The sequence below is a fragment of the Gobius niger genome (assembly GCF_951799975.1).
Source record: "Gobius niger genome assembly, chromosome: 8".
In the NCBI taxonomy this organism is placed as follows: Eukaryota; Metazoa; Chordata; class Actinopteri; order Gobiiformes; family Gobiidae; genus Gobius; species Gobius niger.
The window spans coordinates 4,462,678-4,477,275 of NC_136859.1; the positions used below are offsets into that span (position 1 = coordinate 4,462,678).

Below are 14,598 nucleotides of genomic sequence, written 5' to 3' on the forward strand. Positions count from 1 at the left end.
ATACAGAGGAAATAAATACAATTGTCTTGTTAATTTATGATTCCATATATTTATTGATACATTTATAAATGTTATTTTTTTCAAGAGTTATTACATTCACAAACTCGTTAATTTCAGTTCCACCTTGAGAATCACATTTTGCTCTTTAGTTCTTTAACGTGCCTGTTATTGGCTTCATTCACATGCTCAATCACCTGTAATCACTAAATCAAATTCAGTGCACACAACTGAAAGTAATTCAATACAATCTTCAATAAAACTATTATGTGGGGTTTTGTTAATGGTCATGTAAAGTACATGTAAAGTAAATCTCCATTTTTACACCCTCTTTGGGTTTGGCGCGTTTCGGACACAAAATTGAAGTGAACTGGACGACACTCAATCTGAACTGCTGTGTCTTTGTCGAGCCATGTCTACGTCAAAAAACTAAACCCTTTTTTCCGTCGTTCTGCATCTTCTAAAATTTACTTTGCAGCACAGAAGCTTCTATCAATTTTGTGCTGAAGTGTGAGAGAAAACAGTTAAACTTACGCTACGAATGCTTTCACGCTGAATCATCACAGTTTAGCATTAGCCCGGTTAGCCTCACAGTTTAGCATTAGCATGGTTAGCCTCACAGTTTAGCGTTAGCCTGGTTAGCCTCACACTTGAGGTGCTTCCTGAAAAACTCCTGTATCTTCCTCCACAGTTGCACCTCGGCTCTTGCGTGCGCCGCGGGTTCTCCTCCCCAAAGCACCGCCATGTTTACAACTCCATGGAACGTAGACACTTCGAACGGTGAGAACGGAGTGTCCAGGAAGTGTCCCGCCTGAGGGTATGAAACCGCCTCAAAATTATCCCTCCCGTGACGCTTCATCCGCTCCACCATCTGCTCCATAAACGCCACACTGTCCCAGTTCAGGTCGTCCTCCGAGGCCACGAACAGGAACTGAGCGCTGGCCTTTTCTATGGGCACGACCGAGTCTCGGTGCTCTGCGGACGTCGGGATGGGCAGGACATTTTTGACCATATAAAGGTCAGAGGTCAGGGCGATGCCTTTGGACTGATCAGGTCTTAGCGCTGGGAGGATCTGCTGTTGTTTGTAGAAGAGCGGCAGTTGAACGTTAGCGCTGCAGCCGTTGATGGAGACGACGGCCCCAACGCCTCGCACGAACGCCGCCACAGACAGAGCCACGTCGGCCCCTTTAGAGCGGGCCACCACCCCCACCCCCGCACCGCCAACCTGGAACACAGCACAGAAGGTGACTCCAGAATCACGTGGCCTTAGCCACACTGTATTTACCTCTTTCTGAGTTTACAATGGCACAAAACTTCATCTTCATATCATATATCGTCATGGCGACGTGAAAACAGGAAGTGACCTCCCTCTCTCCTGGTGCAGCTGAATTGTTTGCCTTTTTCAGTGAATTGTTTGCCTTTTTTGTGGAGGTTAGGTGGATTTGTCTACTTTGAGAGTCCAAAATGGTCCTGAAGAAAGCAGCTTTTTGAAGGTAAACAAACTGCTAGCTTATCAGCTAAACTCATTTGAGATCTACAAACATCTTCTTCTGAGACACTGAACAGTGAAGAGGCACCAAGAGCCCCCACACCTGCAGCACGGAGGAGGCGTCACAATAGGAGCTACAGGAAACAACAAAAGGGACCAACGAGGAGATGGTGAAAGACTGTGGAGGGAGCTGTGCAGGAGGAAGAGGAAGGACGAGGTGGAGCTGACCAGTGCAGGACACCACGCTCTGAGACGGGGACAAGCCCAGGAGGCGGTTCACCGTTTCAGATGATCAGAGGAGACAGAGGGCAGCTACAGTTTCTCCATCCTCCAAGGTCATGCGGGTGGAGTGGCTGAAGGACAACGAGATCATGGACCCGGCCGAGGACAGGAACTTCTACATCACCGTGGACACAACCTGATCATCAAGCAGGCGCATCTGTCCCACACGGCCAACTACACCTGTGTGGCCAAGAACATCGTGGCCAAGAGCAAGAGCTCCACCGCTGTGGTCATCGTCTACGGATTTCCCATCAACCAGTGCTCCTCCTGTGACCAAAACAGTGAAGATGGCGGCCGCGACACAACAATCTTTCACCAAAGAAAAAAAAGAGTGGAAAAAGAGTAGGGATGTACCGATCCGATATTCAGTATCGGTATTGGGGTCCGATCAGGCTATTATGTAGGGATCGGATAGTATCGGATTTGTTAAAAAGAGAAAGCCGATTTACGTCATTTTTCAGCGTGCGCACGCTTTACGGCTGCCGTAAACGCTTGGCTGTAGCGCAAACATGTCTGTCGTCTGGGACTATTTTTCTCTGGAAAATACCGATAGTCAGACGGCTACTTGCAATATCTGCAAGCTGGTAGTTTCGCGAGGAGGGAACAAAAAGGCTCACTTCAACACTACCAACTTGATCCGTCACTTGGAAAGGAGCCACTCAACCGAGTATGGGATTTACAAGAGCAAGGCAGCGAAGCCTCAGCAACAAACTTTGGCAGAGTCGTTTCGCAGAAATGAAAAGCTACCTCGAAGCAGTGATAAGTCCAGGAAAATAACACAGAGGGTTGTTGAATACATAGCATTAGACGACGAAGTTTTTGGAGCCACGGTACGAACTCCCTTCTCGACGCTACATTTCACACACAGCCCTCCCTGAGCTCTACAGTAGGATTCGTGCGCGTATTAGTAGTCTTTTGGCCGATACAACCGCTACTTCTTTTACAACAGACATATGGAGCTCTGATGTCAGTCCAGTGTCGCTCCTTAGCCTTACTGCCCACTGGATAGATAAAACTTATAACCGTGTTAATGTTGTACTGCACGCCAGCGAGTTCCGCGGTTCCCACACGGCTGAACATGTGAAACAAGCAATCGACGAAATGATGGTGGGATGGAAGATAGACAAACAACGTGTCCATGTCATTTTGAGAGATAATGCCAGCAACATGCGTAAAGCCATGGATGACATGGGAGTACGGAGCCTGGGCTGCTTTGCCCACACGCTTCATCTTATCGTACACGAGGGTCTACTGTCACAACGAAGCGTGAATGACACTTAAGTGATTGCACGGAAAATTGTATGTCACTTTAAACATTCCCCCTTGGCCTACTCACGCCTTGAGGACATTCAGATTGGACTAAAAATGCCAACAAAACGCCTGCAACAGGATGTACAAGTAAGATGGAATAGCACTCTCTATCTGCTGCAAAGCCTCCTAGAGCAAAGACGTCCCCTCAGTGTTTATGCTGATGAGCACAACCTTCCCTCTACTCTGACTGCAAACCAGTGGATGTTGGCAGAGAAGACCGCATTTGTGTTGGCACCATTTGAAGAGGTCACCAAGGCAGTAAGTGCAGAGACTGCAACATGTGCCGATGTGATACCTGCCATCACAGCGCTGAAACGTGTTCTTTCCAAAGAAGAAAATGACAGTGGCATCAAGACCATGAAGAGCACACTGCTGGAGGCTGTAAACAGGCGCTTCTCCCATGTTGAGACCGAGCCCATCTACTGCATCGCCACTTTAGTGGATCCAAGATACAAAGACAGGCAAGTCCTTTTTATGTTATTTTGTCATAACTATGTACCTTTTGTAAAATTTGTGACAATTAATATTGCTCATTATTTATAGGTTTTTCACAAGTCCAGACAATCTAAAGCGTGCCAAAGATTCCCTCCTTGAGATGGTGGATGAAATAACCAATGCCAGCAGTGACCCGATAAATGAAGAGCCAGTGAGAAAAGCCCCACGTGAAAGCCCTGCAGCAGCCAGCGGCAAACTGGGAAGCATCTTTGATGAGATACTGGAGGAGAGAGAAACCAGAGCAACAATCTCAGCTGTTACGGAGGTACAGAACTACCTCTCAGAACCAACCATTCTCAGGTCAGACAGCCCACTAGAGTACTGGAGTTCACATGCCGCACACAGTCCCTCATTGGCTGTTCTCGCCACAAGGTTTCTCTGTGCACCATGTACAAGCGTGGACAGTGAAAGACTTTTCAGTGCCACCTCAACTATAATGGATGAGAAACGAAACCGTTTATCTGCTGAATTAACAGAGAAGCTTGTCTTTATCAAAAAGAATTTTCACTTCATTGAGGGTTAATCCTCAGTTTATTATTTTGAATTATCCTTTTTAATCAGTTTTTCAGTTTGTTTAAACTGTGTTCTTTAGGGAGTAAAACTCCTATTTTGTATTCAGAATAAATGATTCTGTATGCTTTGTGAGAATTTCTCCTGCTGCACCAGCACTTATAAGTACATAAGTATGAGTTCCTTACTTTATTTTGTAATAATTTATTATATAGATGAATTGTAGCACCAATGCGTTATCGTGTTTGATTATTATTTATTTTTTGCTAACAGAGAGTTTACATGATTCCTCAGCTGCTACTGGTTAAGTACTTGTCTTTTGTGGTCATTCAGTTATGTACCAGCTCTTTTATTTTTGTTATACTGAATATTGAGGGCAGCTTTTTTATTTTGTAAGTTAAGTCATGCATAAGAAGGAGATGAAATGTTCAATACTGATGTGGTTCTTTTTTATGACCTAACTCAGTAGGTTTGTTTCAAAAGCCAAGCAATGTTTTTGGTCATGTTATAATATCAAATAAATATTGTGAAGTAATACTGGTTGCATCATTTTAAATGCTTTTAAAATATAGTATCGGATCGGTATCGGATCGGTATCGGCAAAAGAATATTTTAAAATATCGGATCGGATCGGAATACAAAAAATCTGTATCGGTACATCACTAAAAAAGAGTGGTGCGCACTGAATGGGTGCTGCTGCCGGATGCTCTCTCATCGAATGCAATTTCTCCATCTGTGAGATCAATAAAGTATCATCTTATCTTATCTTATCTTGTGCCACTGGCTCTGCGGGTCGAGATACGAAATTATAATTTTATTACAAGACAGACTTGGGCAGATAAAAAGGCTTATCTCCACATTTGTGTCTATCACACAAGACGACATTTTCCAGGAAAGTGTCCCACTGTCTGACCCACAAACACGTCATTACCCACGATGTCACAGCCTGCTATACACACAAAATTGCTGTGCCATTTGAAATGTTCCGGTGTGAGTCGGGCCCCGGTGTGAGTCGGGCCCCGGTGTGAGTCGGGCCCCGGTGTGAGTCGGGTCCCTGGTGTGAGTCGGGTCCCTGGTGTGAGTCGGGCCCCTGGTGTGAGTCGGGTCCTGCCCCTGGAGGAGCGGCTACAGAAGAACAGAGCAGTTCAGACTCAGACCTTGCTGTGCTGCAGTAGATACTGCACGGCCGCCTCGTACTGATCCAGATGAAGCCGCTCGGTCTGGTCCGGTTTGCGGTTGAAGATCGGGACAGTCATCACCACGAAGCCTTTGTTCGCCAGAAGCCCCGCCCTCTTCTCTGACGGGAAGGTGGAGAGGTCGAGCACCGCGGGAAACGGCCCGGAGCCTGGGACAACAGGACACATGTTAAAGAGGCCTGTTATTCCAGGACTGAAGGACAAGGTCAAAGTTTATTTATAAAGCACATTTAAAATAAAGTGCTGTACATGTTTCAGTGAGAGACAAATATATATATATATATATATATATATATATATATATATAAAAAAAAAAAAAAAAAAAAAAATATATATATATATATATATACACACACAGTACAAAATAACAACATGGAATGCTCAACTCAGCTCGTGTTGAAAGCCAACGCATAGAGGCGTGTTTTTAAGAGTGACTTAAAACCCTGGAGAGCAGGTGATGTTGTGACGTCACAAGAGAAACATAACTGTTAATAAACAGGTTTGAAGAAATCACTATCTGTTAAAAAGACATTTTCAATCATTCCTCTCCTGGTTCTTTTCAAAAACATTAGACTGAGTTGGACACAGACCTGGGGGAGTGAAGAGGACCCCGGTGAAGCCCCGCCCCGTCACAGTCTGTCTCTGGACTCCGTCTCCCAGAATGCACCTCTCGTTGGTCTCCTTCGCCAGTATCTGCCCGTCCTGCTTGTCGACCACAGAGAAATGGACCACGTGTGGACTCAGGGCCTGGTTTTTGAAGAATTTTCTGTGTGGAACTTCTGGGCTCAGGGACCAGAACAGACCCATGGGCTGGACCCCGCTGTAGGAGCCCCTGAGGGGGGCGTCCCGTGACACGTGGACCTGAGGCAGAGGAGCGTGACAGGACGATAAGAACATTTTGACACATAACCTCATCATTAATCATCTGCACAGCTTTGAAAACATTTTAGTCCAGAGTCAGTGGATGAGCTCAGACTGTGCTTTTAAAACACGTGTGAACACTTTTAGTATTAATGTGTGTGAAGCTGCCAGGATTTGCCCTATGCAAAGGTCCGCTCTGGCTGCAGTAATGAGGCGTCTCGGATGCGTGTCTTCCAAAACAAAGAATACTGTATTTCAAAGGTTTATTTGGCAAACCTCACAGCCATCGACAGGGACACAGACTTCAGACTCCATAGACACTGGACACGGTCAAAAAGATGTATGCCCCCATACTGCAACACCTGAGTGCCCCTTCCTCACCCCTTATATAGGGCAGGTCATTATATAAACACACACAGCGCCACACAGTGGCAGGAGGATCAAACATGGCTGAAATGGCTCCAACAGTGTGTCTCATTATTCAAAATGTAAATGTTTAGAAACACAAGGTTTGATGTTTGTAGAAAAATGTCTTTATACTTTATGGATCAGGTCTGTGTCGCCATCTGGTGGCCACGCCGCGCAAAGTGATCTGCTAGAAAATAGTCCCTCAAAATGCGATCATTCATGTGATGCAGGTCAGTTATATTCCAAACATGATTCTATGGACACAGACATTTCTATGGTTAGTCTGGTGTTATAAGTGATTTGCCTCAGGTGCTCTGTGGAGCGGATCACACTGTTTTTAATGCAGGCTAGCTGATACCATAGAAATGCGCTAGCCTTGCACTAGCCTAGCACCACGAAACTCTTCAGATATAAGAACTGCATGAATTACAAAAAAAAAATATCTCCAGAAATCAGAAACACTCTGGATAACTAGGAAATGAGGCCCTATGTCAAAAATCCTGAAATATCCCTTTAAGCCACAACAGGACCACATGTTTTAGTTGTAGTTTTACACTTATAATCACTAGTTTTAGTTTCGTTCTCTTGATGCTCTTGCATCATACTTTACAGTGGGGATAGGGTTTGCGACAGAGCACTGAGATGGTCCACAGCACTACTGGCAAAACATTCAGTGGACGGTTGGACCCAAAGTTGAATAGTTTTAGAGGAAAACACAATGTCATTTGTGGAGTAAAAATGGAACAGCACCGACATCAAAACCCTCCCCTCACTGTGGAGTCTGGAGCAGGAGAATCATGTGTGGGGCTGTTTTGTTGCCTCAGGGCCTGGACAACGTGCAATCATCTATAGAAAAATCAATTCATACGTTTATCACGATGTTTTGCAGAAAAGCCTGAGATGTGAATAAGTGAGTCCACCCGCGTATTAAATAGCTGACTGACTCTTCTTTTGCAGCAATAACTGCTTTCCTGTCGTTGCAGATTAGACGCTCATTTCACTCAGATGCTAATTTTTCAAGCAGACACTGTTTAATAATTGATAAGTGATGTTAATAAAGCTCGGACCACATTTCGTGACCAACTTAGGCAGAAATGTAAGAAATTCCACACGGTGTACTCACTTTTTCCTCCACTGTAGCCTAATGCATAATGCCCCTGTAAGGACTGGACCTGATGAAAGTTGATGGATGAATCTGTGTGCAGTACCTGTCCACTGTGGTCCGCCCTGAACTCTGCCCAGGAGCTGAAGCTGGAGCCCTTCTCGTCGGTGGCGCTGGCCCTCAGCACCACGTCCTGCTGCGAGCTCAGCCCCGTCACACGGATCTGCAGCGGGTCGTCGAACATGCAGCGAGCGCTGGGCAGGAGGATCAGACGCAGACGTGAGGACATCTCTGTAACACCAAGGAGACGAAGACGATGAAGACGATAAACTGGACCAGCACTGACCACGAGTGTAAGGAGAAACTCTGCAGGTAAAGAGCAGAAAAAACTACACAATTAAAGAGATACAGAATCTGTTTGAAGCTTCTGTGGGACAACAGAGAGCTTCCTGAGCAGCTGCATCACTGTGTGGTGTAGTGACAGAGCTACATGAGAACATAAAAAGTTCACAAAGAAAGACCTTTGGATGTTCTGGACAATTCAGTCAAGTTCAGAATGGTTAAAAAAGGCAATAGGCCCGAGTGTTGAAGAGCCGAACCAAATGGTGCGGATCAAAGCTCCAGGTTTATTGCAAAATTTAATGAAAAATAAGTGTCTTTGGTCAAAACATGTGAGGATTAACCTGTGATGAAAGTCACAACAGAACTCCTGCAAAGCCAGTGTCCAGTCTATGGAGCTCAGGAGGATTTGGACATCTGTGTTTGGAGGTAATAGCAAACATTGTCCATAAACTAACACGAGCAAAACATAATACAAAAGAGCCGTGGAACAACTTCATGAGCTGCTGATTCACTACTGGTGAACACATGTATCACACTGTAGTGTTCCAATGCTTTTATGTGAACATTAACCTCAGTGTTTTACTTTTTAAAGTCTCCATGAGTTTATAAAGTCAAATGAAAGCCCTAGTTTAGTCCTTGTTCAGACCTGGCTTTATGTTCATGTAGTTTAGTCAGAGGTGATTCATTCTCATTCACATTGTGGATGTTGTGGCTAACAAAAATGCTTAGAAAAATGCTAAAAGCAAAGCAGTTCTTAGAGCCTTTATTAGCACAAGATGACAGAGTGAAGACAGTCGCAGGAGAGTCTGCAGGTTTAACAAAACACCAAGCTGGATCATCATGTTCACATACAATATACTGCATTTTGCCTGAAATAAATGAATAAATGAAAACATGAATGAATGAACAGGATTAGGTGATTTCACCAAAATAAAATCTCAATTTTGTTTGGATAAATGATTTGTCAATTACCAGTGCAGCTAATTTGATTGACGATAGACTTACAAGAGGTTGCTGATCTTAAAACTACTCAGAGTCCATTTATCTTTAGATACATTACTCAATTATCTAGAATTGTTGTTTCTGTTTTTAATATGCCTTATCTACTCTTACAAACTTGATAGTAAGCTAGGAAGTTCTCAACAGTGTTTTACTGCCTCAAGCTCTGCTGTGACCCTGAACAAAGGGAAAGGGGCGGAGTTAAGCATATCTCTCAGCTCAAGAGGAGAATATAGAGAATCCGGCCAGGGTGAAAGACAAACAAAGCACAACACACAGCCCTAATAAAGTAGGAGATACTGTTTTTTTTTTTTTTAGATTTTCTGCCAATTTCACAGCCTTAATATCATTTCAGTAATTTACTCAAGTTACAGGTTATCGGCTAGTTACGCAAGTTATCAGTTATGTGTATGTTTAGGACTAATAGAATAGGACTTAATCCATTTCTGCAGCTTCTGCAATTTCAGCAGTTCAGCAAGTAAATCATTTTCAACATTTACACTGTGAATTCCACAGTCATTCGTAATGGCTTCGTGATTACAGTTTCCAGTTAATTTTTGTATTTTCCCACTTTTTCTAGCTAGCTTTCCTTATATCATTAATACATATATAGTTTTTACACACTTCTACATTTGTTATACTTTCTCTTTCTCTTCTTCTATACTTTCTACTTTTTTCAGAACGCATAAAACTAACTAAACATAAAATTCCATTAATTCACCTCAAACACCGACACAGTCACAGTAGATATTGAATAAAACAAAACAAAACAATACAAAAAGCAACAATAGCTCAAGACTAAAACAAGACAGGACAAGACAAAGACAAAGAGACAAAGAGACAAGACACACAAGTCCTTGTACTAAAATATCAATTTCCCCACATTTTAGAAAACCCTTCTTAGTTTCCTTATAACTCCCACTTTTTTGTTATTTCTTTCGTAAAAAGGATAAAAACGTGCCCTACTTACATTTTTCTGTTGTTTTCTCATTTTCTTATTTTTGTTATCCCAGAAACTTATAAAACAAGTTACTATCTGGTTGTCATTGCGGGCAAACTTCCCCACATAAGATAAAATATAGTAGTTTAGTTCACTAAATCTAAATTAAAGTACTGTCATAACGTCGGATTTTCTAAGTGTCTACTTTATTTTGACGAAAAAAGCGTAAAAAACGTGAAATGGCTACTTTTTTGTACTAAAAAAGCATAAAAAGTGAAATGTCTACCTTGTTTTACCAAAAAAAGCGTGACAAAAAAGACCCTAGCAACATTTTAAAAAAATGTCTGCTTTATTTTGACGAAAAAGCGTAAAAAACGAGAAAGTCTACTTTTAGTTTTAATGAAAAAAGCGTAAAAAACATCGACTTTATTTGAATGAAAAAGCGTAAAAAACATCTCAACACAATCAAAACACCTGTAGGCCTATTCCATAACTTAACATGAGCAGCATTTCATATGCCCTCTGGATCCTTATTTCAACTTATTTCACTGCGCATATAACTTATTTCCTTTAAAATGTACTGTTTCCATAAATAAACAAACAAAAACAAAACAAACACAAAACACAAACATAGAGCCAATCATTCAAAAAATAATTTAGATTAATCCAATTGGCGGATATTCTGTAAATTCTGCATTTCCTGTTAAAGGAGAGCGCTCTCTTTTGAATGAAGGTGGAAAAGGCTGTATGGAGACTCCCTGCGATGGCGTCACTTGTCAGGCCTGAAATCAATCGTCGATGGTTTTCTCAAAAAAGATTTAATTTTGCTGTTTTTTTCCCGGCCAATGCACCAAATTGTGGATGTTGTGGCTAACAAAAATGCTAAGAAAAATGCTAAAAGCAAAGCAGTTCTTAGAGCCTTTATTAGCACAAGATGACAGCGTGAAGACAGTCGCAGGAGAGTCTGCAGGTTTAACAAAACACCAAGCTTTTAAACCAAAGGAGCTGATCTATAAGGTCTTACATCAAAGCATTCTTTAACAGGACACTAAAACAGATATCTTTAAACAGATGTCGTAAATACAACTGTAACAACAATTGAACAACTGCAATCCAACCTTATTGCATGGTCAGCAGGAAGGCCAACTTAGGTCAACAGGAGGAGGAGAAACAACTGTTATCTCACTTTAAGCTAAGAACATATTATATATAGAAAACTGAAAACAAGAAGACACATATTTCCACAACATTTAGTCGAGGTCAAGTGTTTTTCAACTTGTACTTGAATATTATTTTCCACACAATACTTTTTACATCTACTTAGTATTAATATTGTATAAGTATAACTGCACTTACTTGTATTGGGCAACAATGGTCGAGCAATGGAAAGGTTGAAGGTTTGGATTCTGGATCCAGCAGGTGCAGATGGTCGTGTCCTTGCACAAGACGCTTCAGGTTCCTCTGTGTGTGACTGCAGGTGAATGCTGCATGCTGGGTAAGTTTATGTCCTGAGTTGCTCCCAAAGACACATTAAACAGATGACTCTCCCCAACTCCTCCCCATTGACATTATTGACAATAGAAGTTTCCTTCAGTAAAACGTTTATACGTAACCAGGTTAACTGATGAGCACTTAAAGGGACTATAAGGAGTTTAAAAATGTTAAAATTAAGTATTTTCCTCCCCCTACATGTTCCAGCCATGTCCTAATGTGTAGAATGAGCTCAGATCTGTTCACCACAACTGCCTCTAAAATCCTGTACGGTCACTCAAAAATGTGTCACTTCGGCCCGAATTGCCGTCATGCACGAGCTTAATATAGAAGGTGCAGTTACACATATGGCCTGAGGTGGCAGTAGTGAGTATAAAATGGCGAACTTGCTTCCAGCCCCTTTAAAGAACAACTAAGCACCAAATCAACTTTTTTTAGCGTATAACTGCATAAATATGTTTCTTATAGTGCTCTCTACACGTCCTGGTCATTTTTTTTACATTTTAGTGCAAATTAGATAAAATCTCACTTTTGAGCCAAAAAACGTCTGTGTGGTTCTCTCTCTCCATTTTCGGTTGAGCTATTTGAATTTCGTGCCCGGCCTCTCCATTTGCTCTGGCCTCTGTGTGACGTCACTTTGAGCTGTGTGACGACCTTCTCCACTCTCTGCACCACTGTCGCCGGAGAATGTATACAAGTGTAGATTATACAGGTAAATGTGTATGTAATGTCGGGGTAAAGCCATTTGTCAGGAATTGGTTGTTTGCAGGTTCTAGAATGTGATGATGTCACAGGACCCAGTGGGGGGCAGGAGCCAGTTTTTCCTATTAACTATTAACTCTCACAAGTCATATCTAAAAAGAAAATGTATGAATTACAAAAATGATCATTAATATAAGTATCAGGGTCTATGATTTGTCTGTGAAAGACCAAAAATGTCCTCAAAATAATTTTACCTCTATATAACATTATAGGCATTTAGCACGCTGTGACAATAGCAATAGCTCTGTATGAATATGAATGCATATAATTTAAAATAATTTAGCAATTGTAATTTACATGTTACACCAGCAAAAAAAAAAAAATCTGTACTCTGCATTTTGGCAAAGTATTATAATGATTTAATCAAGGAACTCCTTGAAAGATGATTCATTTCAAGGGGCCATAACGTAAATAAATGTAAAAAAAAAAAAAAAAGAAACCAATAAGCATTACTTACTGTCCAAGGTATGCACTGTCACACAGAACTACAGTGCGATATGCAAAGTGTCTGTAACAGATAAATTACATGCAATAGAATAACTCCTGCAGAGCCCTGCGCTCCTCTTCTAAGATGTTTTGTATGTGTCAGGGTACAGGCAGTGGCGCAATCGTGCTTTTGTCGTGACAGTGCCTTAATTCACTCCCATTGTTTTTGCCTGTGCTTTTACAGAACATGGCTTTTTTATACTATTTTTTCATTAATTCGTCTCCCAAGATGTAGTTGTAAAGTGCCATAGCGATAAACTTTGATTGATTGGTTATCAACTGGTGTGTTGCACAGTAAACTTCAAGGCAAATTTCAACAAAAACTAGAATTATGTGTTTTGGCATTTATATAGTTTACAATGATGGCTAAAATGCCAAATATGTAAAAAAAAAATTTAAGTCAAATGGCTTTCCTTGAAATGTAGGAGGGTCAACTTCAGTTGAGAGACACTGCAACTGAGATAGGCTAATAGATCCCATTCTGAGGCTCAGCTTCAGCTGTCTAGCTATACAATTATATAAGTGTGTATATAAGGGTGGAATGATAATTTGTGGTGTGTGCTATGTAATGACAGGTGTTTAAATTTATATGACAAGACAAGCAATAAAAATGTTCAGAATGGCAATTGTGTTCTTTTGATATTTTTTATTGGCCATGAAAATCCAGGGCTGGAAGGAACCCTGTATAGGCCACATTCTCCGGGAACTCCTGCCTGATGCGGGTGACAGCACAGGACGGGATCACCACTCGAATGTGCTGCCCGAGGTAGCCCCAGCACCACCTGACCACATTCCGGTACGCAAGGTGCCGGTAATTGCTGAAAGAGGTGATGCATGTGTTGTCAACCACATAATTTTAAATCAATAGGCTATCCTGCAAAAACTAACCTGTGCACCAAAGTCTCTGGTATCTCACCAAAGAGCTGCACATATGTCCCATAGACTGCCTGCAGTACATATGGGTTGAGGGCAACTGCCTCAAAACCCGGGTGCTCAGTAATGCAGGTGTTGACCCCCACCTGCTGACATCTGTGCATTACCTACGGCAAATGGGACAATTAATGCCAGCGAAAGTTGCGGAGGAAAAAGTTGTAATGTTTTGTGCATATTACTGCATAACTAAACATTGAATTATTATGTCTTGTGCTTTTATTTTATTCAATTACACCTTTGGTGTCTCCCTGCAGCACACATTCTCCACTGGGGACAATGACGTGCAGTGGCCTCATAAACACCTGTTGATGCAGTCATAGCTTATTATGTCTGTATGATACCTCAATATCCATGTATGAACACATCTACAATTTAATATAAATATGAACCTTTCGATTGTGTTTGCTCTAAATCAGATAAACCTAGCGCTAACACCAATTTACCATTCGCCAACGGGACCCATCCTTGGCGGGCTCGTCAGTACCGGCCGCACCGGAGCCTCGGGCAACGAGCGAACCATCGGCTCAAACATGTACGGCTCAGGGCCGCCTGCCTCCTCCACATCAACATCCTCCACCTCCGGTGATGAAGGTGGAGAGAAATCCTCCTCCTCAAAAGACCTCTCGGTCGCGAAGCTGCTGTCACTGTCACTCTCCATCATTAGCTAGCTGTCAGTCACGGCGCCAATGTGTCAATCAGAGCCCAGACCACGCCCAACTCTAAGCCCCCTTGCTTGCCCCCTGGTCCGCTGAGCAACGCCCTTTTTAGATGGAATTTTCAAATTTTCTTGTGGTAAGGCTGGGCACTGGTGTTTAGTTGTTCTTTAATGTCCAAGGCCAGGCTGTACGAATTGATTAGTTATGGAGGAAGGAGGAAGAATGCCCCCTCGGCACAATTGATAATTCAGCTGAACATTTTGCTTTATAGTCAATACACTTTTGGGGAAGAATCCATGAGACTTGGAAAATTCTCAGTTTGTCCCAGATGTAGATTC

The 14,598-nt window shown here is 42.3% G+C and overlaps 1 protein-coding gene across 1 annotated transcript; it reads right to left on the reverse strand.

Annotated features, from left to right (window-relative positions):
* Nucleotides 1-613: 613 nt before the first annotated feature.
* Nucleotides 614-14,262, reverse strand: LOC306966699 (acyl-coenzyme A thioesterase 1-like; the record flags this gene model as incomplete). Its single annotated transcript, XM_079561512.1, has 8 exons — nt 614-1,222; nt 5,242-5,429; nt 5,871-6,141; nt 7,758-7,942; nt 7,998-8,017; nt 13,352-13,489; nt 13,560-13,711; nt 14,089-14,262. 8 exons carry the CDS (start codon nt 14,260-14,262, stop codon nt 614-616), a joined length of 1,737 nt encoding a protein of 578 aa, XP_079417638.1.
* Between the last annotated feature and the right edge of the window lie 336 nt (nt 14,263-14,598).